The 26,426-nt window shown below is 40.3% G+C and overlaps 1 protein-coding gene across 5 annotated transcripts in view; it reads right to left on the bottom strand.

Annotated features, from left to right (window-relative positions):
• LOC111562717 (unconventional myosin-Ic) overlaps window positions 1-26,426 on the bottom strand; it is a 68,919-nt gene that overhangs the window by 23,532 nt on the left and 18,961 nt on the right. For 2 of the 5 annotated variants that reach the window (XM_023261397.3, XM_023261401.3), the window contains 2 exons: window positions 3,587-3,742; window positions 2,440-2,555 (listed from right to left, as the gene is read on the bottom strand). In XM_023261397.3, coding sequence (XP_023117165.2) covers window positions 2,440-2,555; window positions 3,587-3,742 — 272 coding nt within the window. Of the gene's footprint in view, window positions 1-2,439; window positions 2,556-3,586; window positions 3,743-13,350; window positions 13,499-14,359; window positions 14,679-26,426 lie in introns of those variants that run through there. The other 3 variants (XM_023261398.3, XM_035944064.2, XM_023261400.3) reach the window with 3 other exon arrangements.

The following is a 26,426-nucleotide window of genomic DNA, read 5'->3' on the forward strand; positions in this document are numbered from 1 at the left end:
GAATCTCTTTCAGGGAGAGGAAAAAATGACCCACTGCAGGACAGGTACTTTAGAGAAAACCTTGGAAAAAATTGCTATACGGGCCTCAGTTCTGACTGATTTAACTCGGAGAGGATGACATCTATCAGTTTCTCTGCTCTCTTGATGTCTTCACTGAGTACTACTGTTTTCCGTAAAATCACCATCAACAACATAAAATTCAACATATAGGCAAGCATAACAAACCTCCATTGTTCTCTTTCCTACGTGCTAGAATGGGAACTACGTCCAGTAACGACTATTTGTTGTTGTTTTACCGCAGTCGGAGTTAACGTCATGGTTGAAGCTGTTGGATCCAACGCTACAGTGGGAACAGAAAGGCTGAAAAGGCAGATTAGGTGGCCGTTCCTGTAAATGTTTGCACTACCTTTACACCCGCCCCGAGTTCCTGTAGTGGAAAGCTGCCTCATGTTCACCAGCTAGTTGTCAACTATGTCGGTCTGCTGTGGGTGCTGGGCAGGTAGTGTACATGACTTTATCAGAACATTTAAAGCAGCTTTAAATATTTAAAGTACAAAACCAGTCAAACGTTTGGACACACCTTCTCAGTTAATGTTTTTTCTTTATTTTCATGACTATTTACATTGTAGATTCTCACTGAAGGCATCAAAACTATGAATGGACACACACGGAATTCTGCAGTAAACAAAAAAGTGTGAAATAAGTCAAAACGTGTTTTATATTACAGATTCTTCAAAATAGCCACCCTTTGCTTTGATTACTGCTTTACACACTCTGGGTATTCTCTGGATAAGCTTCATGAGGTAGTCACCTGGAATGGTTTTCATTTCACAGGTGTGCCTTGTCAAGGTTCATTTGTGGCATTTCTTGCCTTCTTAATGGGGTTGGGACCATCAGTTGTGTTGTGCAGAAGTCAGGCTGGTACACAGCTGATAGCCCTATTGGACAACTGTAGTGTATGTATAGTTCATTTGCAACTTTCATCCAAAATTACTGGAATGGGTGGGGAAAAAAAGTTTTTAGTTAACACAGTCACACAGGTTAAAAAAAAAAAAAAAGTATAGACTCAATGTGTCACTTCAGTGTTTGACACAGAGCTTTTTGCTTAATATTAAAAGTGGAATAAATTAGTAAGTTTAATGGAAATCCACATCAGTTGCAACACAGTGACAGAAAAAGATGCAATTTTTGTTCATCATCATCATGATGTTCTATTTAAAAAATGGAGCTTTTGGAATGTCTTGGTCCGCTTGTGTTTGGAAGGTAGCACGATAGCGTGTCGTAGTGTGTGAACATGGAAAGATAGTGAACTACCAGTATGATTCACAAAAGCCACAGTGGAATACAGCTTGCTTTAGTTACAGTATAATTTATCAGCCCTGTGCTGCTATCACCACTGCTATGTTGTTTCAGCCTGTTTGGACATATTTCTGACACCAGACTAATTGCTGGAAGATAAAAAACAGGCAGCTAGCCCATAGCTGCATCACACTGCATGTGTGCACAGTGTATGTGTGTGGTAGCAGGGAGGGCTGGGGGCTGAGGGGTCAGGTTTAGGTCAGAGGAATTCCCTCTCAAGGGAGGAAATCTCTCGCCTGGTACCATCATTTGCTTACTTTTCTTTCCACCTCTCCCTCCCATTTGCTCTCTCCGACCATTCACCTCTCTTTGCCAAAGCACATCTTTCTTTCCACTCAGAGAGAGAGAAAACATTTGGCCACATGCTCAAGTGCTGAAGTCAAGAGACAGGAGGGGAAAAAAAACTACCAGCAGTCAGAGGGGAGACAGAAAACTAGTGAGATATTCTGAAATGTTTCGATGACGCCATTCAGGGTCTTCATAATGCACTTGACTGTTTCACTGCCATGAGTTCTGGGAGGATTTAGTACGGAATTCCCTGACAATCCTTCAAACAAACACTCGGCTTTATGCCATGACATCTTGCTAACAGTTTAACGGATAGAGAAAGGGACAGTCTGACCATGAGAGCATTACGTAGCTAGCTGACTCTGGAAAAGTGGCGATTAGGACAAATATTCCCATGTGCTCATATAGACTGTGACAATATTTGGAACACTGTTATGTCATTCTAGGGGGAAAAAGCTTTAACAAATTCTTTCTTTTAGAGTGTAGCAGCAAAAATTACGCAACGGTAAACAGACTGTCTACCATGAATGATACAGTCAGTGTTTGCGCCAATTCATAAAATACTTTTCACCTGTAATTGCTATGAATCACTCCTCCCTGCTTTCTCTCAAAGTCCTGGACTTACAGACAGGCTCAAAACAACAAGCCTCATGAAATGCAGACTTTTATGTGTCATCTACATCCAACCTGTCAAACTACATGAGGGCATTTAAATAGACTTCAAATGCTAAAAATTGCAACATGAATGTGTGTAACTGCAGACTGTCGGGTTTGTAGTGTCTGTGTACTTACATGTGTGGTGAGACCTCGTAGAAGTTGACCCCACGGTATCGCTCCATGTGGTTCTTGGTGTAGATCTCCAGGTCTTTGTATGGGTTAACTGACACCAGTACTGAACCAATGTATGTCTGATGAAAAGGGAACATAAGGTGTCAATAAATGATAACAACTTATAGTACTGTACAGTAAACTTTATGACTGAGAGCAAATATTAGAGAGAACTACACCTATCTTTACCTCTCACTGTTTTGTGGGATTACCTCAATTTTGCTGCCTTTTCTGCGTTCATTACAGGCGTGCTGTGAGTATTTAACTCAAACCTTACTGTTCCACTTTGTTTTTCTAGGCTGGCATGTAAGGACAGCAAAAACACAAAGAAGTCTGCACTATCCATTGGTCTTCTTTTCCAAATCAATGATAATACTGGTTATTGAAGAAAAAAAAACAAAAAACTGTGAAATCCTAATCTATTACACGAAACAGTCCTAAAAGCTCAAAGCTACAGGGTTATAATGAGATGCTTATGCACCATTTGGTCGCATTTTTAACTGCAAATAAACAGCAGTGGCAGTCATTTTAAGATCTAATTGTTATCATGCTTAGAAAAAATCTTCAAATCTCTCCTCTAGTAAGAAAACAGTTCTTGTGATTTTGCTTACATGCTCAAATTCACCTAAAGGTTTATACTGTAAATGAACCAAATTTGCACATGCAATGAGGTACATTTTCCACTGAGATACTAGACACAGAAAAGAAATTGCCACATCACTGTCATCAAGATAAATGCTTGCTTGGAGCTGACCATTTTTCCTCTGTGGTTTTGTTTAGAAAATAAGACAATTTAGCACAAAAATGACGTGAATTTGTATGGTTTTTTTGGTCAATAATTAAAAAGGAATTGCAGGAGATAAATGAAAAACTGTAAATGAGCAGGATTTAAAACTGTAAAACATACCACTGAGTCACAGTCATCTATATAAACTAAATTCTACAATAACCAAGTTTAAGGAAATCCTTTAAAAAAATGTGTCTCTTTTGTGTTAAAATGGTGAAAATGCACAGTTGCTCTCAAATGTAATTATCAGTCTCCTGAATATAGTATCGGACAGTCTCATGGACATAAGCATGCTGTCAAAAGCTCCTCACTACATTCACTCACATAAATGAGGTTCTCCTTGAAGCGCTTGCGCAGGTTCTCTATGAAGGCGGCCTCACTGGTGTAGTTCTCCAGCAGGACAAAGTCCTGGACCCCCACCCGGTCTCTGGCTGTCAGGGCCGACTCCATCATAGCCCGCACCCCGTCACTCGCCACCACCTAGAGCAGGAGAAAGGAGTAGGAGTAGGTGTGGTTAATGAATGAACACAGCTACATAACAATGTAGACTAACACCTGATAAATCACACTCTGCCTGACCCACACATGGAGGAACAGAAACTCCACATCACTCACACATGATCCATCTTCATTGGCGAAGAATTAGAGAGGATATAGGGAAGTACTCTGTAAAATACCCCCAACATATGACTCAAAGAAGCAGGAAGAGATACAGTACTGTTTTTACAGTACATGATGGAGTAACAGATTCTAATCAATCCGCTGTTGCATAAAAATCAAACATGTTGTAGACGACATGTTGCAGTTTGTTTGTTATATTGTCCCAGTAAAATATCCCATTGGTAGACTTTCAGAATACCTTAAAGCAACAATCCACAACTTTTGAAATAGCAATCAAAATCTTCTTCTTACAAATGGAAAGTTGAACACAGACACACTTGCTTAACTCAGTACACTGATGTTTTGCTGCTGTCTTTGATGTGTAATGACCAGTGGTGCTAACGTTAGCATACAGACTACTCACTACTGTTTCACTTCCTATATGACTCTTCTCTCCTTGTGCTGCTGTTTTTCCCTAATCCATTAACTGTCACTTGTGGTTTTTTGCTTGCAATTGTAGCTCAAAGTAGTGTTTCAGATAAGCTTAAAAACAGATTCAACAAGAATATGTCTTTTCTAAGCTTTAGTCCTACATAGTTAATACTCTGTTCCTTTTATGTGTATAAATTGCAACATTGTCAAACATTTAAAGGTAATGAATCTAAGCAGTCAAGCGGGTTCCAAAATATTTTCCTTTTCAATATGCTTTCTCAAAATCTCTGTAGCTTTTCAGAACATATTTGACATGTGAGTACAAATAGATAAATGGTTTTACATGGACCGTGTACACGATTATGTTGCCAAATAGTTATCAGAAGACTGCAGCTCTAAGTATTGTAGGTCATATAAATTAATCAACATCTAATCCAGACAGGTTCAGTAAACCACATTTCATTCAAGATGCAATGCTGAAACAGTCAGCAACATGGAAGAGCAATATATCTCTGCCTAAAGGACCCCAGCTACCTGTATTTGTATTTTTTTTCCTTAACATATTGAATAAATAATGTTATTCTTCCCCCATATTTCTGTCTCCTGTATGAATCAGAATGAAAAATGAATTGAGTTACAAAGTTAAATATTTCAATTTTCACTGCATCTGTGCTGCTTTATTCACAGTATCCATGGAAACGATGATGAACGCAGATATAGGGGTGTGACATACAGGTGTAGAGGCAGCTGTGCAGAGGAGTGGGTGTTTAGTCGCACACCATATTTCTTGTCTTGCTTTTGACAACACTAAAACTTTCTGGCTGCCTGCTTCAAGTGCCATGAAAAACACTCTTTGGGACATCTAACTGTCTCTAACATCAGTGATTTTTGAAATTCTGTTCTAAGAAACTTTAGAAAAAAAAGAACAGGGACAATAGTCTGAAAACACACGTACTTTTCAGACTCTCTTCTCTTTTACCCAAACCTAGACGATATTAAAATCTAATACCATACTTTTCCATATGGTGTAGGAACCCTGTACTATTATACCTACCTTATTATGATTCATCACTTAGTTGTAAAAAGTACTCAAGTAAAAAACTTGAATTTCCCTCCGGATTAATAAAGCATTTGTCCATCCATCCATCCATCCATCCATCCATCCAGTTGTATAGTCAGCAAAATGTCACAGGAATAGTCAGTCAATCATAAATTATTCAGGGTCCAAGATGATGCTTTCAAATGTCCGTTTTTAGATATTTATTTTACATTTTAAAACAAAAACAATAAATAAATGTGTTGCAGTCTGGAAACAACACATTTTACCACTGCAATGCACAAATATATTTCGAAAAGGTTCATCAAGTCCCTCCTGTCCTATGAGCTCCCATCACAACTTCTAGGTCTTAGAGAAAATCCCAAGACCCTCCAGACTGTTCAACCTCCAGTAGAGAACATGAAGACCAATGCCAAGAAGCACTGTTTGAAGTGTAAAAGCCACTCCCAGACCTCGCATTCATTCTAAAACATACAGAGAAACAAAGGAAGAGTTTCTGTTTGCACAACAACCAAAGTTTTCTTCAGAACAGACTACAACAGTGATCCTTCCATCTAGAAACTTAGATGGAGCCAAGATGTGGAGGGGAGAAGTTATCACTTCAACCCAAGTGACCAAGTGCACCCCACCCAGGTTTCACAAAGTCAAAAAAAATACAGAGGACAGATTTAGCATCAGATGCTGAGTTAAATAGCAGCACTTACATGATTGAAGTCATCAGCGCGTATGTTCAGGAAGCCGTTTTCTAAAATACAGGCTTGAGTTTTGCGCATAAGATTGCGAATGTTACTGACATCCATGTTTATGATGTACTGAGCTGGACAAAAGTACAACCAATAAATCTTGTGCTGGAGGGTAGAGGCAGCAACAGCCAGTACAGGGACAGAAAACACACACACACACACACACACACACACACACACACACACACACACACACACACACACACACACACACACACACACACACACAAGTACAGCAGGTGTTGTTGTTGTGTTATGCAGTACAACAGTCTCCAACCCTCAGGAGACCACAGAGAAGAGATGGAGATAGGCAGAACATATTAATTAGCACTTAGTGAGACAAGAGGGAAAAACACAGAGGGGAGAATAAAGGTGATAAAGAGAGAGGATAACGGATATGAGGTTATGACTGCAGTCCTGCCCCATCGCTCTATTTAAACAGTACTGGAAAGTTAACGATACTCCCTGAAATTCCACACAGCAGCGCCCTCAACAACACCAAGTCCATTAAATCACTGCATAGCTTGTCTTTTCACTGCAGAACAGACACACACGTGCACAACATCTTGTTCAAATTTCACACAAGTATGCATGAATATGTTTGATCCATGCTTTCAAAGGAGAGCTGCAGTGTCCCATGGAGCTTCACACATGGGGAGAAACCATGGGATGCTGTTGTGGACCTTGGTCTTTGTGTTTAAGTCCACAGTGCAACTTCAGGGAAACAGAGCTGCCACCCCAGCAGGTTCCTATAAACATAATAACATTAGCTAGTATTGCCTGTTCTGTTTATGCTCTTTAATTAACTGAACCACCCTGTATTTTATCTTTACAGCCTTTTAAACAGGCAAGTGGGCTGGCTAAGGGGGAGGCTATTAGCGCTGACTCACCTCACTATATGTTGTGATGATGAGTCAAGATTTCACTGCCACCTCTTGTGCTTCTTAATCAAAGCTATAAGATGTGTGTGGGCATGTGTGTTTGGGCTCACATGTCCTCATAAATATGCAACAATTGCGCAAATCCAAAGGGGGGGCAATTCAATTTAATCTCTTCATAAAACAAGGCTTTTATTATTGGATTTTATAGGACCCTTTGCTATACAACAACCACACTAAAGTGACTATGAATAGATTATGAAATGAAGATTAGTACAACTGTACCTTTTATTCCACAGTGGTTACCTTCACTGTAAGCTTCTTCAGCACCTGTGGAGGCTTTTAGACATCTAGGTGTCAGACTGTGGTAAATGCAGCTTCAAGGCAAGCTGCACATCAAGAAGAGTGACAAGTGCAGTGGAAAGATGCTGACAGACTGACAGAACTGGGTGGTGCAGGTATTAGACAAAGAAGAAAAGATGTATTTATAGGAGAGGAAAGAGAGGAGCAGGTAGCTCTGGACTGCACCCGCAGTAATAGAAGTATTGACAGAAATGGGACAAAATTGTTGCTTTTCCAGGTCAAATGTAAGTCTCAAATCTTAACTATGAAGTTGAGACTCAGCTTGAAACTTCACATTCAAGACCAGCAAGCCCCATGTTAGGTTCCCAGTCAAAACCAGTATGTCCAGAATCAAGATCAACAAATGCCAAGTCAAGTTTCTGCTCAAACCAGTAAATTTCTAATCAAGACCAACAAGTCCTGTTAATAAATATGACCAGCAAGTCGCAAGTCAATTTCCTTAACGAGACCATTCAGGCCCAAGTCTTTGAACAAATTGTATGAAAATCTTGAAAAGCTTGCAGAGAAACATTAACCAGTTAACAGGAAGAGGTTTTATTTTGCCAAATGGGCAACTGGACACCAATACTGGCATTGATTGATGACAGTTCACACAGTTTTCCATCTAAGGAGTTGTCTGCATGTGATCATTTCCTTGTGTATATTACCAATATGCACCTGCTACTTACTGTGTTGTGATTGGTTGTTTAACTGAATCAAAGGACATCCATTCACTTGATTTTTTGGGATCATTCTTTTTACATCATTTTCAATATATGAAGAGGAAATCGAGTTAACGTTATATCAGAAAACTAAAATCAAAGCACAGTCAAGAGTCAAAAGTCATCAGATTCACGACTCCAGTCCAAGTCACATGGTTCAAGTCCACACCTTTGGGTATTAATATTATTTATTAATACAAGCTTGTGTGCACGTGGGACTTTGTATGTGTGGTAACTCTATCCCATACATCCCTGTCTCTCCCACCCATCAGCTCTCCCTGGTCACCATGAGCTCTGGTGACCTTTTGTTTCACACATCTCTTCAGAAAGCAAAGAAACTGCAGCTGTGTGTGAGTGTGTGTGTGTGTGTGTGTGTGTGTGTGTGTGTGTGTGTGCATCAAGAGTGTCAAGTGTGTTGTCGTTGTTATCAGCCATTGCTGTGACAATTTTACGCCACTCTTCTCATCTGTGAATGAAAGTATTGATGGTGTTTTGCCCTCTTAACTTAGAGGTTAAGATTGTCTGGTGATAAAGATTTTCGTCATGAATCTGTTCAGCCAGTTTAGCAGTCGCGGCTCATGCTAACTGTCCAGTTGATTTTCTTAATCCAAACATGCTGCTGTTGCTGCAGCTGGACACATACGACTTCCTGCTTAGCAGAGGATTTTTCCTGGGAAAGACTTAGCGTGGGTGATCAGATGAAATTTAAAGAAATTCATCATCAGGGAACAGGTTACATCACTGTAGCAAGTATATGACATTCATTTACATTAAGGTGTCATGGTTTATTCCAAAACCCTCCAAATATTATGGCGTCTGGAAGGAAAGAAACCAGAGCCTTATTTCCCCACCTCTCCCCTCCTCTTCCTCTTCTATACATTCTCATGTCTCATTCACTTTCACTCCTTGTTAGTCTCTCACCCTCACTCTCCATTACTTCATTGTTTCCCAAAGCTTCTTTCACTGTTTGGCTTTCCTGCGGGTAATGCCACACACTGGACCTCCACCCGGTCTCAGGAACACACCAAGTACGTGCCTACCCGGTCCCTACATGTCGTCAGGTTTTCCAGTTCCTGTGTAGCAAACAAGGCAGCTTGGAGCCAGGTTAGCGAGAAGAGAATTGAAGAGGTACAGCTCTCTCTGCCAGCACTTCCATTTTCACTAGCGTCTGACCCATATGATTGGATGGTAGTACTGGTTGGTTAATTCACTGCTTTGGTCCAGCTGCAATATCTAAACATCTATGGGATGGATTAGGAATTTTTGCACAGGCAATTGTGGTTCTCAGACGATGAATCGTACAGACTGGTGTCCTTCAAGTTTGACTCTGAATTTTAAATCACGCTACTGTGAGGCAAATATGTGGTTTTGAGTGAAATATCTCAGCAATAACTGCTTGAATTGCCATGAAATTTGTCTCAGGTATAAATGGGTCAGTTAGGAGAAACTCTTAGAGACTCTTAGTCTCATTGTTCTACGACCATACAATATCTGAGTTCTAATATAAATATTAAAGGATTTTAGAAGCCTTATTTTAAGGAATACAACTTTTTTAAAACCTATAAAATATTGACTTAAATCAGGAAAAATTAGAACAAGAATAGAAATCTCACCTGCATTCAAAATCAGCTGTTTTCAATACAAAGTGCTACCAAAACATTTTCACACAAACTATTGGTTAGATCCATACGTAGACTGAGACTTGGTGTGAGTGCAGAGATATGTGAGGCATATACAGTCTTACCTCTTGTTAAAAACTGGTACAAGGACACTACATTTATCAGAATCTGTACGGGCCAGTGTAGGGACTATTCAGACGAAATAGTCCATCAGGCCACTCAGTATTTTTCACCACCTATTTTAACCACAGTTTACTGAATCTCACTTTTTCTGACTATATTTTGCACCAACATTTCATGTTTCGTAAGTCGTTCCTCCTCCATTCAGTAAACCTGTCCTCTCTGAAATGACACCGAACAGGCAACCACATCTAAGAGAAGCAGAGAAAGGGGGAGAAAGCAGAGGGATTTGATCATCCAGCCAGCCTGTGAACAATAGCAGCTCTCTGCTTGACCTTTACATCGCCCTGGGTGCGCTCACAGAGCTCAGATGTCACACTGTTTATGTAAACCTCCTCTAACCTGCTGCTTTCAATGCACCATACAGAGGACATGATGGAAGTGTGGATGGAGACTGATGAGAATTCTAAGACATAACAGATGGCAATACTTGCAAAACCAGGCGTGAAATATGACAAACCTGACAGTGTTTCCACTCCGACGACTCACCTGTGTTACACCAGTGCTGCTTTATCAGTACTGACACTCCCGCATCTTACTGGTCAATATCAAGCAATAATCTTATCCTTTTGCTTTTTTAAGCTTTATACGTACCTGTCAGAAAACAGTTTTAGGTTTCTGGATAGGATCCAAAATTTTTTTCTACATTTAAAGTTAATTTTAAAGTGTCTTTCTATGGTGTAGATTCTACAAAAGTGTCAGTCAACTCCATTTAATTACACATAACTCTATCATAGTTCTAGCACATAGTATTGTTTAATGTGCATAAACTTTCAACAATGTTAAATTAGACGCATTTTCTTTATTTGTAACTTTTATAACACTTCATGCCTGAACAATTTACTCAATTAAATTATTCAGTCAAAAGTGCTTGTTCAAGCTGCTCAAATGTGAAAATAGTTTTCCGTTCCTTGAGCTTTGGTCTTCAGAATATTATGGCAAGCTAAGAACAGCCTTTTGCAATTCATACGGAATATTTCACATTAATCTATAAAAAAAAAAGGTTACTTGCAGTTCCACATAAATACAGACTGAATTATCTAGATTGTTATCACGAAGACATTTCAGGGTTTAGTATTGCTCTTCAGAAGTTTGAGGGACTGAGAAGGGACAGACCAACAAAAGAACAGTCAAAATCAAGCAGCAGAAGCCTAGATATATTTTTAAGGTCCCCAATATGGGTCAATCTCTTCAACTTCCAGATCCAGTAATTCCCATAAAGCAACTAATTAGCTGTCTTCTGTATATTTTTAGACTGTACGTAAAAGATGGACAAAAAAATGTCTGAAAAGTAAAGACAATATAAAAGTGCCTTAAAGCTGCGCTCTTTCTAACAGCCACAAGAAGCGACTCCTCTGATTACAATAAGAACCAAGACTGTATAGATGTCTTTGAGAAAGTGACCCTACCTCTCACTGGATTTGTTCCCTCACCAAACATTTTCCTTTCATTTTTGAGAGGTCTTTGATTATAGCATGGTGTTCTTTTTGTAAATTATAGTCCCATTTAGAGGAAAATAGATGATAAAGCAGGGTACGTTCTAGGGCAGGGCCACCTTGTGACTACCAAACTGTTATATGCAACGTCCTCAAGTTTCAGGTGGATCCAAAACTCGCCCATTATGCCCAGTGTCAAAAGCGTAAAATGGTGATGGCAAAAAATTCCAAACTCAAGGCTTTAAAATGGTAATCCATGAGCCAATGGGTGACATCAGAGTAGCGCTGTCCTTTTTTTTTTTTTTTTTTTTTTTAAACATACAATCTTATATTTTTTTCAATTTTGGAGCGTTTAAGAAATAAAACTGTTTCATAGGCTGAGACATGCCTCCCATCAACACCCTGTACAAAATTAGTAGTGCCCCTTTTGGAACTTCATTAAAACATCATCATGGTCAGTGTTTGTAAAATAAATTTGCATTCTAAAACATTTTTTCCATTTGTAAAACACAGCCATACAGAGCAATCCTGCATGTAATGTATCTTTCTCAGACAGAATGGATTTAATGGGCTAATAAACAAATCAGGCTCCAGATTGCTTAAACCAACTGGAGTCGCACATCTGCGCATGTAAAAGATGCAGGTTAAATATGCAAAAAATGGGGGGATGGAGAAGCATAGAAGTCACTGCTGTTTGAGGGAAAAACATTTTCTCCTGGCTTCTGTTTCACATGATTTGTGAATGTTCTGTAATGATAACCAAATTGAAGTTAGCTGCTTCCAGAATGTTTTACCCTTTTTTCCTACATTTTTCCACTGTGAATCAGATGTCTGGCACCGATTTCTGTTCTTCTCTCCTCTGTTCTGCACTAGCGGGTAGAAACGAAAGGGCATGAAGGGAAGAAATACCGACTGGTTTTTGAGACATGAATGTTGCTCTTGTGAAAATATAGTGAGGACATAATGATGCCAAGTGTGAGCTGTGCAAGAGCTGATGGTGCTCTGTTTTTGCTTGGTTAGGTTCGAATCATAATGCTTAATTATACAGGGAAGTGGTCAACAAATTACAACAAATGACTACATGGGGAGTTCCCTATCAGACTTTCACTAAGCTCTAAAGATAGAATACTTTAGCAAGCAGGTGTAAGTGAAGCACAGCCCAAGTTAACACAAGCCTGTGCAGGTAAAACTGAACACAGATGATAAATCAACGCTGAAGCATTTTCCCATTGCTCACCTGTACAGGGTTAGAGATAGGATCCAAGCTTTTTAACATTTAGATTATTATTACCATGGTGACACACCTCCGGGCTTCACAGGAGTGTGTTCATATCATTGTGAAGAGACAGTGAGATACTGTAGTTCTGCAGAGCAGTCAGACAGGTGTGGTGAGCTAACTGAGTCTCCTGCATGCTGCAAAAATCACCCTGCCAGCAGCAGCTGGGAGTACTCTCTATAGCATTTCTGGTCAATACATCATTAAAGACCAGCAGCAACACCTGAGCAAGTTGCAACTTTTCTGCATTCCTATTAGCGCTAGGTGTGCCATTCTTTAGCTTTCCCTGAACTTTGATCTTTCTGGAGGGGGCAGGGAGCAAATGAAAGGACAATATCTCTAGTCTGGACTCACTTAAGCATCACATTTTTCTATTTTCTATCTCTTTGTGACATATCAACAAATAAGCTGCCGTGCGTGTTAGAATCTACTTCACCAAGAGCAACAGTGGTGGATTTCAAAAGAACACAGATTGCTCCAATGTCCAAAGCAGAAACTCAAATACTGAATAGTACTGACACTGAACCAGACATTTTAGTACAGGCGAGTTCCTGTTCATTCATCGATACTCAACAGGCAGAGGAGGCACATACCTTGTAGCACAGCATGCGGGTAACACTGAAACTCGCTTGTGAATAGCTTTACTTGAAAATGACAAGAATCATTGACTAGCCCATTCAACTTCAGTGACTTCCCTTTACCTTTAAGGTAAGCTACATACGTTTAAGTTATTGCAAGTTATATTCATGAGCTGTTCATTAATCAATCAGTCAATCCAAAAGAATGTACTAACTTTAACTTACCCGACCCGACATTAGATTTGTCTTCCAGGCGCAATAAGCTGGTTTATTGAGAAATCTAGAAGCTTTTCACTTCATCACAGCTAAGACTGAACGGAATCTAGATGGTGACTGTAGAGGAAAGTCTGAAGAGAGCGAGACGAGCCCAACATAAACTACCTACTGAACTGAAGTCAGATGATGCCCTGCAGGCAACAATGACAACTGTGTCAGGAATCTCTAGGTGGATTGTACGATCCTGACAAATGTGTCAAACTTCCATCTTCATTCACATGCGTGCGCACACACACACACACACACACACACACACACACACACACACACACACACACACACACACACACACACACACACACACACACACACACACACACACACACACACACACACACACACACACACACAGAGTCAGAGAGGGATCCTAAAGTTGATCAAAACCTTCTGGATGCCAGAATGTGGGGTTTTTCCTGACTTCAAGCACACTGTTGATTATTAATAATAGAAAATAAATGATTTAAAGTCACACATGTTTTTCATTAACATGGTCACTCTTAATTTCAATGAATACCAAAGAATGCCGTCCAGCCATACAACACCACCATGTGACTGCCTCGCCCTGGGGCAGTGCAAACACACACACACACACACAGATGAGGACATGCCTTTTCAGATATCAAACAAATCTAGCATCAATATGACAAATACAGAGTCAAGATGGGTGAGGATGCTGAGATCAAGGAGGAGACTGACTGAAAATAGCAAGAGAAAGACCTGTCAGGTGAACGTGAAGCCAACCACACTGGAGAATTTCACTTTCACCTGTATTGCCCTCACCTGTGTCCTTCAGGCTCACAAGCACATTATCAAGGCTGTTACGCAATTTGAATACCCGTCTAGGTACTTGCTACTAATAGAGCAGCTCCCGAAAACTTCCTCTTGCACTCTAATAAATTCCATTCACAACTTAAAGACCCTGGCCACAAGCAAGCCCATCATGCAGATAACGCCTTACCTTTTACTCCTGAGTCCAAACTTGCTCACCTCATGGATTCACACTAAAAAGTGACTTCACCATGTTCTGAGCGACTTTTTGTGCAAGATGAACGTGTGCCCTGGGGTCTTACCAGCGGTCTGTACTTCATGGCTCCTGCCCCGCTCTCGAGTGATTTGGACAGGGTTTTTTGTTTCCCACAGCTCCGACAGTCCGGCTATAAGAATGTGGCCTCCAGCGCCGCGTCACGACCACTATTTAGCCGAGAGTTTGTTTTTAGAAGCTCTCCCCTCCGTCCTGAGAGCCAGCTGCCATAGCTTCTCCTCTTACTGCTGCTCGCACACACTCAACACACACCTCACTCTGTCTCTCTTGCTCGCCACTCGTTCACCCACTTTTCTTCTCCCTCCCTTCAGAGGAAATAGTCCCTGTGTTGGGTGACACACAACCCCCCTCCTTGACTCTCCCTCATTGCTTGTTTTCCCTGTCGCCCTCTCCTCAATCCAATACTTACAAGCTCAAAACTTACTTGCTTGCTCTTTGTCTGCCTTTAAAAAAAAGGGAAAAGGGGTACAAGAGAGATTACACATCCCACATCAATATGCACACACATACATCTGGCTTTAACCACCCCTGGAGAGAAAAAAAAGGATGAGAAAGGAAAAATGTGTCTCGATGCCAAAGGGGTAAAGGCTGTGTGTGTGTGCATCCAAGTGTGACTGTGTGAAAAAGGGAAACTCTTAAGTAGTAAATGCTGCATGAGCCGATAAATAATCATTTATTTGAAGCTTTGGGTTTCCTTTTCCTTCCCTCCCTCCTCCCTCGCTCCCTGCTTTCCTCCACTCTGAGATTTACAAGCCGGAGCACAAACCAGACAGCAGTCCCCCTGTCATAAACATAGCTCTTGATCCTCGCTGCATCCAGCTCAAACATATAATACACACCCACAACATACATGTGTATAATGATGCACGCATGCATGCATGCATGAGGACTTCCCATCATTACCCCAACATCATTACAAGGAGGATAATTACTCCAGACCACTGCTGCACACGTACACCCGGCTGCTGCAGATCAAAGGCCTCAGCAGTCTAATGCATCTGCTTGTTAACACTAATAACAACTGACATATTACAGGCAATGGGCGTGTGCTGCTGAGAACAAAGAGGAAGACAAGTTTCCACTACACTTGCTGACTAATACACAGACATTAATGAGGGCTAGTTGAAAATTTGACAGTGATATGAGTCTTGCAATCACCTGTTAGTAAGCTTAGCATGTGCGTACAAACCTTGTTTTTGATCAGCAGAACGTGCTTAATTGCTTAATTTCTGTTTTGGCAAAACAACTACACTACTGTTCAAAAGTTTGAGGGTCACCCAGACAATTTCATGTTTTCCATGAAAACTCACACTTTTATTCATGTGCTAACATAATTGCACAAGGGTTTTCTAATCATCAATTAACCTTTCAACACCATTAGCTAACACAATGTAGCATTAGAACACAGGAGTGATGGTTGCTGGAAATGTTCCTCTGTTCCTCTATGGAGATATTCCATTAAAAATCAGCCGTTTCCAGCCAGAATAGTCATTTACCACATTAACAATGTCTAGACTGGATTTATCATTCATTTAATGTTATCTTCATTGAAAACAACAACTTTTCTTTCAAAAGTAAGGGCATTTCTAAGTGGCCCTCACCTTTTAAATGGTAGCGTATTTAAATAAATTTCTGTATAAAGTTGGATAACCCCGCCTTAAAGAAATTGTTTTGGTAAACTGACTTATTAGAAGACCAGCTCAATACCACTTTCACACAAGTGTGAAGCATAAGAAGCAAAAGCAGCAGACAACTAGCTTAGCTTAGCTAAAAGAATGGACTAATTCTTCCACTCCAGTGACTTCTCAGAGTTGACAACCGCAAATTGTTTTAACAGTTGGACAGAGGTTTGGTGCTCACCCCAGTCATCATGCTAAGCTAAGCATCTCATTGTTTTTCCTCTATTTCCCTTTTAATGTGCAAAAAACCCTGAAAAGTAAGACACATTTCTTTTCTGAGACATCTAGTTGTCAACATGCAACACAACCATAAAAACAGGGTAAAAGGCTAAAGCAGGGCATTTTAAATAGGTGGAAGAAGCTACAAGCTGCAGCTTCAAAGAGCAGAGCAGCAGCAGGAAAGCCAGGTTTTATAGGCCTCATTAGGATGACTCGCTCCTTCCTGCAGATCTAACAGAATAAGCCCATAAATCCAAGGAATTAGAGCTTGCTGGTACTTCATATTACATGTCTCAACATCAGACGTAGATATCTTTGTCTGCTACCTACACACACCTGAACAAGTCCAGATTTTGTGCCAAAAGTGTATGTGTGTGAAAAGTAGGAAGGAACTGGAAATGAAAACAGGAGAAATAAATGAGACTTAGGGACAGAGAAAGAGGTTTTTCCTCTCTTTGCAGAAACCTAAACTGCCTTCTAAGTCTCCATTTACCTCGTCAGCTCTGAGGCTCACAGGGCTCAGCTCGAGTCTTGGCCAAGGTCATTCTATTCATGCTTCTAATTACTTTTCCTTGAAGCTCCTAAACCCAGAAAATAAAGATGCTTCATAAGTCTTTCATTTAGCACAAAGGCTCTTTTCACAAACTGCTCAACTGAGGAAAAGAAACTCAGGTTTCACTCACTATCACAGCTCTTGACAACAGCATACATGACTGCACCACACATATTCATTACCAGTGGACCTCTATAGCAGCAAAAAGGCTCAGTGTGCTCATCTGCAGATGAGGAACATTACCAACATCTCTTATCAAAGAGTAGGGCCACAGAAGGAGACACCCACTAACAAACACACTGTTTCTCCTCCACACTGCCCTCTACTGGTCAGATCCATTTACTTTGAACAGAGGAGCTATTAAGTTTTGCAGAGGCATGAATCGAAAAGCCTGAAGATAACTCTAAATGTGTAATCAGATGGAGCAAGAAAAAAACAAACACTTTGTACTGGGCTTCTCAGTGTTTGTGCCAGAATTTAAACTCTGCACACCTCGTTTGATGCCCCTCTCACTCCAATCTCTCTCTCTTTCTCCACTGCCAGTATAATCAGAGCCCCTGCTGCAGGAATCCCAGTAATGTTTTCCAGACGCTCTCCCCCTCTCTTTCTCTCTCTCCCTTTCTGTGGGTGTCTCTCTCTCACCAGTGTATGAGATACACTGGACAGACAGCAGGAAACAGGCAAAGATACAAGAGAAGATAGAGAGTTACAGTTGTTAAACACCCATCATATCTCGCTGGATTCTTTCATTTATTCATGTGTGCTAATGTCTCTGGCTCAAAAAGACTTTTGGCAAGTGTGAGGGTTGTAAAGGTGTGTGGATCAGTGTGTGTTTCTGCAGGCACATGCTGAAGCAGCATATTTGTGCTGAGTTGGAGGGAGGAGGGGCTCTATCTGACCACCAGTATCTTGCTCAGCTGTCAGCCTTTAACCCTTTATTATCCCCTGCTCTTGTCCACACTAATATTCCATGCCTCTTGGATCAGGTTAACTGTTTAAGGGTAGGTGGACATTGCATCGATCAGGGCTGTTTTTTTTTTCTCCTCACAAAACAGCAGATTCTTATCATCCTCAATGATTCACTAGCAGCAGATGGAGCATACTACCTGATAACCACTCCTGCTCCTAAGCACCAGCAGAGACAACAATACAGCACATTCAGGGTGTCTTTTACGACTGTGAATCTATAAATGATATGGCACAAAAGTTGCACGAGGGTCATAAAGCCATGGAAACAATACAAACATTGTTTTATACCTGCCCTTGCACCATCAGTGGATCTTTTCAATTGCAGGCTTTGATACCTAACACAGCCGGTGCATCACAGGAGGTGCATCTAATTTATTTTATTTGTACAAGACATATGGTTATATGGTCCAGGTCTGAGGTCCGTGAAGGGTTAATGATTGCAGGGTTTTACCAAACACTCAATATGTGTGCTTATGTGTGTGCCCTTCCTTCCTACTTACAACACAGCCTGTGCTGGTTTGCACACATACACACTAGTGTAGTGAAAACACCAAATTAAACATCATGTTGTTTAGATTGAGGGAATTTAAAAAGAAAAACTTAAGTGCCATTGCCTGAATTGCATGTGATCTCGACTCCGTGGGAAATCAGAAATGGGAACTTCACTTTCCCCTCGAGCACCCTCTCTCTCCTCGGCTCCCCTCCCCTTAAATTCTTCTTTCCTCTCTCACTTCCTCTTCAACAGAGTTTGCTCAGAATTATCTTGGATATATATAGAAATTTTCCACTCTCCCTGCATTGCCCATATGGTCCACAAACATGTCCTGGGAACATGTCGTCATGTAACATCATACGGCACTAATTTGCCATGTTTATTAGGAGCTAACACTGAAAGGCACTGTACTACTCTGATGTGACTTAGCCTGTAGAACGCTTATCTGCATGACTGTTCTTCTCGTGCTTCAGCACAACTAAAGAATGTGTAACGTTGTGTAATCTTTTCCTTCCTGACATTACTCCATGCCATTAGACTCATTCATTCATCACAGCAGAGGGAAACTGCAACAAACAGCTAAAGTGTAGCTAAAAGTGATGTCTCCAGCAGCTGCTTCAAGTAAACAAAAGACAACTGCTACCACACAGTGTCGTTTGCCCTCTAAACCCACAGTGGAGCGTGCCACCAACTGATTGCTAAGCCTCATCACACCATCCTGTATATGCTCAATAAATTTACATCTGTGCTAGTGTGTTCATAGTAATGACTCATACACCAAATATTTGTTATGAAAGTTGTCATTTGCAATGCCTTAAACTATTACACTAATGCTAAATATGCAGTGCATGTTAAGTATGCACTTCCTCTGTTCAGCAAACCTTGACCCTAACTATGAGCAAAAACACTACAGAGGCATGACAACCATTTTCTAGCATCATAAAACTATAGTTCACTAAAGTAATATTACACTGCTGTACTGTTTGCTTTTACACAAGGTAAAAATAATTCACTAGGGATGCACAGATCTGATTGGCCTGATCAGTAGTAGCACAGATGCTGACCTTATTATGTGAACTAATTTTAACATGAGTAACCCACATCAAATACAGATTCGTTCTCAGTGTTATGACATTCAACAGGCTGTGGCTGAGCTTTAAAAACCACTGAAATGTCTGAACGTCATTACAAAAAGTTATTACAGTATTTTCCACGCTGTTAAGTAAACTGGTACTGGACTGAACTGAAATCAGTAATTATAATAACAATCTGAAATTGACAGTACCAAGAGGTACAAAAGTGGAATAAGCAGGATTGTTGCAATCCAAATAAATATCACGAGCCAGTGACACATACCTCTGAGATTAATCTACTGCTATAAAAGTCCCCTGTGAAGTTTTGTAGGACTAGTAACGCCACAGATGCTTATTTGTTGTCAGTGTCATGCTGTTTCACTAACGAACTGTTGGTGGGGGTGATGAGCAAACACACCTAGCAGGCATCAAAGAACACTTCAAGCAAATACACATATATGCAGTGCACAATTTAAAGAACTATAAGAAATCAACTTTACAAATGTTGACTCATGAGCTCAACCCCTTTATTCAACCTCAAAGATACACACAAAACAATTAGTATTTGTAATTGTGATTACAAACATTACTCCTGTTGGTTCTGACAGTAACAAAATAGTATTTTAGGAGGTAGTGATGGTTTTTTTGGTATAAAATGATAAAAATTAAAGATACTTAATGTCAAATATTTTATGTATACAAGTACCCTCATGCACAAATCTGTAGAATCAGCTCTGAAAAGCCTACATCAGTGAAATCCTATTGCTAGCAATAGCTTTAACATTACTCATAAGCTTTTGGGATGCACTTTCTATCAATGCTGCACTGTTGCATCACACTAAGCACACCCTTCATCATAAAGTCACACGGTTCGCATTCAGATTGCTGCAAAGGTTTCATCATACTGACGAATCCCAGGCATTAAGGATGTCGATATATACCAGGCTGTGACATCAGTAATACCACTAGAGGCCAGACCTTGTTACTAAATAGCAGCATGAACCAACATCATGTTTGGCGTCAGGAAGATTAGCCCAGGATTAATTGATTCTGCTTAATCAGGAGGGAGAAAAATATGTTCAAGTTTGCACAGATAATATTAAGACAGGATACCGGAATAAAATTAGATGGTAGGTTTGAAAGCACAAACATCCTCTATAAAAATGTCCTCTATCAGACAGACATACAGTCCATATGATGACCCCACCCGTGTCCATTACAGTGCGCTCAAGAATCACGTTACACGTCATCTAAAACCTCAGTCCCAGTGGGCGGAATTACGCTATAGCTGGACTTCAACCAAAAGCAATATGTCTGCATTCTTCAGCAAAGCTATAAGTCATGTTAGAGGAACACACCTAATTTAGGGGAATTTGGCTCCGTAGTCCTCTGAACTGTGACGTGAGAGATTGTCCAATGATTTATGAAGAACATCTTGTCTTTGGCAATTTAAAAAAAATGAGAATATTATTAGTTCTAAAGCTAAGTGGTGAGGTTTGGTGTTTTTGTATCTCCATCTAAGCTTAATAAAGCCTCACACAGTACTTTAAGATGATTTTTGAGTCTCGTCATCACACGCCTTTCTCTGTCTGTTTCTATGTATTGTTTCCTTTTCAGCAGGCCTGGCTTTCCTCCTGACACTCCGCAGGTTCCTCCATCATAACAAAGCACCGCTTGTAATTGCTACTAATACGAGTCATTACAATAACTTTAACAATAAATATTACATGAACTTTTGGCCTTCCTTTGCTGTAGAGTACAACTGTCATTGAAAGCTGTGAGACAAAAGCCAGAGAAGGATCAAACCCAAACTCAGCAGCCATAAATCACTGAATGAAGAAAATCCAAAGTGCCCCTTTGAACCATTAAATGTCTGCTTAAAGTACCTCTAAATCTAGATGTTACTCCCCCCATCAAAACACATCATTACACAGAAGATCTTGACATTAGCCAGACTGTCATTCCAGCAGCATCTTCTGCCCTCAAGCTTCCACTTTCCCGCCCTCTCTCACTCTTCATTCTTTTTCTCACCATTTCAACCTTGTATATCAGTTTTACTGGGCTGCCAAAGGAGGCAAGGGACCAAAGAGAATGAGACAGAAAAAAAAATGAGGAGAAAAAATAAATGGCAGTGCAGGGCGGCTGTGATGTCAGAGCGAAAGAATGCAAGCCATGTGGGCGGCAAACAAGACCAGGGAAACAGAGACGAGGGGGCAGGAGAGAGAGAAATACGACGAAAGAGAAGTATCAGAAAAAGAGGATGAGATGCAGGAAGTTGGTGACAGATGGTGAAAGTGTCACAGTGAGGAGGAATGAAGTTATTAAATGAGGGCGAATGTGTGTGTGTGTGTGTGTGTGTGTGTGTGTGTGTGTGTGTGTGTGTGTGTGTGTGTGTGTGTGTGTGTGTGTGTGTGTTTTCTGACATAACCAGCGGTCTGTCAGCTTATGGTGGCCTAGCACTATATTGACACAAGGAGGTTCTCAGGGGCCAAACACACTCAAGCTGTTCCTGTTTCTCTCTCCCTGCCACCTACTTAGTGTGCCTCTTTCTAGCTGGCCCCAGTGCTCTGGGTTAAGTGAGTCACCACAGTGGGTGTGTTAGCGTGTGTGTGTCCATGTGTACCAGACCATAGCAAAGTGAGATGCTGCCACTGTGAGCAGATATGACACCAAGTGACAAAAGACAAGAGCAGCAGGCTTGAAAATGAGTTAATAAGGGAAACCGAGCAGCAGTTTTTTGGGGTTTTTTTCAGTTCACACACACCAAATATGGAGACACTCCCTGTCCTTCACACACATACACTCCCACTTTTCCACTGTGGCAGCACTTTGGTCATGCAGGCATTTCCTTAAGTGTCTAGCATCTTCCAGAAAGGCATAATCCTGAGCTGAACTGAGCAGGCAGTTAAAAATCTTGCATAGAAGGTTTCTCTGTGAATGGAGCAAGGTTGTGAGTCCATCCAAGCCACTACCAGAAGGCTTTAGATTACAGTGGGTTCTTCCACTGAATTTTCAGACCGATAATAGCCTCAGATACGTGGCTCCAACCATGAAACACTGCTCTAAATTAACACTCTATTTTAAACTGTGGGTTTTTACAGCTGGTGTTGTCACTGTGATACAGGCACTGTACAAGGTCAATGAGTTTGGTGAGTCTGCTTACAAACACAGATTGCAGAAGGAATTTTTTATGGGGATATACACTATGAAATAGTCATTTTTACCAGGAGAAGTTTTGACATGTCACATTAGGAAAACCACACAAACTGATGACGGCTTAGTTCTAATTCAAGCACTAGTACTGTACATGGCTCACTGTGACAGCTTACTGGAAGACTTTAACAGTTAAAGCTATGCACTTTCCTACTATGACAAATCAGGGTGGTTGCTGAGCAATACTTCAAACATTTAAATAATAAAAGGACTTTCCATAATGCTGTCTGGAGAATTATATGTGCTGATAAACCAGTGTTGCACAACTGATAAGAAGTCAAACAGACTTGTATCTCATTAACACGATATCATCCCTGTATCTGACAGGTCGTGGCTCTAGATTTGCAGGTCAATCATTAGCTCACTGTAATCGATGATAGCACACAACTAAAAATCAATACTTTAAATATGGCTGCAGTACTGCAATACTTCTGCAGACTTCTATTTGACAGATGTGCATGCAACATGATTGCATAAATAATAGAGGAATCTAAATAATTATTGTGCAATGTGATTTATACATGTAAAAAATCTTGAAAGCCTGTGTTCAATCTTTATGGGACTGTAACATCTTTATGTTAAAGGCAAAAGTTTTTGCTTGTATAAATATGACACAAAAATGATAAGAAATGGTACACATCTGTCTCTTTTGGTATTGATGTTGGGTATGATCAATGTCCGAATTTTTCTAATCAAGCATGCACCGGCTTCAAATTGTTATTTTCAGTATACCATTTTCACATTATTAGAAACTATTCTGCTATAGGAAATCAAGCCAAAAGAATGATTATTGATGCAGAACACATCATGTACACAGCGCAAGTAGAATACAAAAATGCAGTACCAGTCAAAAATATGGACACACCTTCTCATTCAATGTTTTTTATTTAATTCATGCATTCATACATTGTAGATTAATACTGAAGACATCAAAACTATACAAGAATACATATGAAATTATGTTGTAAACAAAAAAGTGTTAATCTTTAGCATTAATCTAAAATGTAGAGAATAATACAAACTAGAAAAGCACTCAGAGAGCGCAGTACTCCGCCAAGGCTGCTCAGTTGACGTGTAATTTCCAACAGATGAAATCTTTAATAAAAAATGACCTTGCGCTGAACACAGGCATGTGTTATGCATGTGCATGTTATGTATGGATACCGAATTGCATGTAATTTACTCTTACAAAGGTCTGTTGATCAGTTCATCACTTTTTGCAAGCCTTTGTTTTGCTAGTGTTAAAAATAACTGCTTTTATTTTGAAGGCGTATTTTCAATGTTATGGACTTTTATTTTGTCACTATTCCAGCGGCACAGGAAGTGTTTATCTAAGAAGCGATTTCTTGACACGATGAAGACGTTGCTGAAAAGTCCAAAAATTCACATAAAGATGAAAGAAAACGGTTCCACGCTGTTGCTGTCTAGCAAAGGATGTGTCTAAACTTAGAAGCACCTAGCTGGAATGGAGACAAGCTCTTATGGTGAAGAAATGAGTGAAGGACAGAAAGGTGAATTTGTGTTCAAAATAAGGCTGAGGCTGAACCTAAATAAAGGCTTTGTGAAACATCAGGAGCTTCACCATTGTCTGGCTGGGGTTTGCTACATCACATGACCTAAATATGTAGCGGGCAGCAGGAATTGATGGGACTCAGAAACACCCCACAGTTTAATCATTTGTTCCTTGAATGATTTCCAACTGATAAATCACAGTCAATTTGTAGTAGGATCGCAATCGTGTGATCATCAGCAGGTAACTGACACAGTGTTCACGTCATGGTTACAGTGACGCCGTGCCGGCAGCTATATCTAGCAATGGGAAATTAAATTAGTGTACATGTAACACAAAAGTAAAGGAAAATGGTAAGATAACCACTCTCAACAAGTATATCTTTATTTTTCTAATCATAACTCATAGCATAAACAAACATCTTGCAGAAAGCATGAATTGACAAAAGTCAATCCTGCATTTAAATTACTTTTTACTTTCAGTTTGTACTGCAGAGGTGCCCTCACAGAGTACGTACCGTTGCATGAAGTATGCAAATAACTGGGACATAAATTCATCATAGTATTGCACCTTAAGCTTCAACTGTCTTGCTTGTACATCAATTGCAGTCTGGAGTGTGAGATTAGCCATTTGTGCACTCAGTCTTGTTAGTCGACAGAGACACTGTGACATACGTGGCTTATCTTCCACTGTGCAGATGATTGTGGGTCAGAATGCCCAGAGAGGCAGAAACTGGATGTAGCATGAAATCCTGGTATTTTTAGCATATTACATTTGACGTACCATGTATCAGGACATAATGAATCTTCTTTTGGCATACTATATAATATGGTAGTGTGGATACTGGAATGCACAGTTCATGACAGACACACATTCTGCCACGACCGTCAGACAATTCCAGCAACAACAGGGGCAGGTGGTGACTTGCTGAGAAGGAACTCAAAACATTCTGCCTCTCCAACCCCCATTCCCACCCTTTTTTATCCAGTGCATATCTATGCTGCTGCTGCTGCTCCTCTACTTCGTCCTTCACAGCCTCTTTCTTCATTACCCTCCACCTGACTCCTTTTACTTTTACTCATCCCACACCTTTTTATCTTCCCTACCCTCTCTCTTTCACATCTGTCCCTGCTCTCCTATGGATAGAGAGCCTCTTAGTCTTATTTATACCCAGCAGGCCTTATATGGAGAGAAGCTGTAGCTGTAGGTGAAAACACAATGCTGCCTGACTGCACCCTGCTCCTCAGCCCATCATACAGACCACCACAACAGACTAAGGAACTAGTATGGGCTTATTTTACCAAAACCACTGGCTAGTCTGACCTGATAAAACCTTTATTGAACACACTATTCAGTCAGTCTGTGTGCTATGACAAAGAAAGGATTGATTTTTCTGAATGATGATCCCTGTAATGAAGCCTGTCTCTTCCTGCTTTGAAACTGCTGACAAACCTAGAACAGTGACAATAATCTGTCTCTCAAAAGGACTGAACAACTTGAGAAATAGATCTCATTGCAATTTTTCAGACAAATATTGTAATTTGATGTGCAGTATCATTTTTTAAAGTCAAGTTTCACTTTCCTACTTTCCTACTGTGTAATAGATTAAAAACATGATGGAACATTACCTCCTGGAACACCATTAAAAAGTGTGACTGTCTATAGGAGGACAAAATCAATTTCTAAAGTCACTACCACAACACCATTCTTTAATATGAAATGTGTGTGTCACATAGCTTCACATTCCAAATCCCTGGTCCTCTTTGGTTGCGTTTTCTCACTTTGCTGCACTTTCTTCCAAACACTGCATGTGTTGTCAAAATAAAGAAGAAGCTCTCAGTCGTGGGGGGTTTGTGTATCCGCATGTGCTGTAGCAGTGCACTGAGGCGCTCAGGGCCATCGCACAAACAGCAACACACAGTTGTTGATGTTTAGGCTTCACCAAATAAGCCGAGAAGTAATTCATCAGACTTGACTGATAGCAAGAAAATTAGGCTTATCAACATGTATCCAGCCCACAGGACATTACAACAGCTTGGACTAAGTTGCGAAGTTTTCAAACATGAATTTCCTGTTTACTCTGAGCACATCCTCTTTGCTGATTGAACAATATGAACAGCTGAGTTGTGGGACAAAACAAAAAACTGATGATTAGAACACATCACACTGCGTTCTTTTCAAAACCATTTTTCTTACTTCGGTCTCTATTTTTTCCTGTCCCTTCCCTTTCATCCATTTTTCTACTTTAAGATTTAACGGTACGTGGAGTCAAAT

This window comes from Amphiprion ocellaris, chromosome 7 (genome assembly GCF_022539595.1).
Source record: "Amphiprion ocellaris isolate individual 3 ecotype Okinawa chromosome 7, ASM2253959v1, whole genome shotgun sequence".
In the NCBI taxonomy this organism is placed as follows: Eukaryota; Metazoa; Chordata; class Actinopteri; family Pomacentridae; genus Amphiprion; species Amphiprion ocellaris.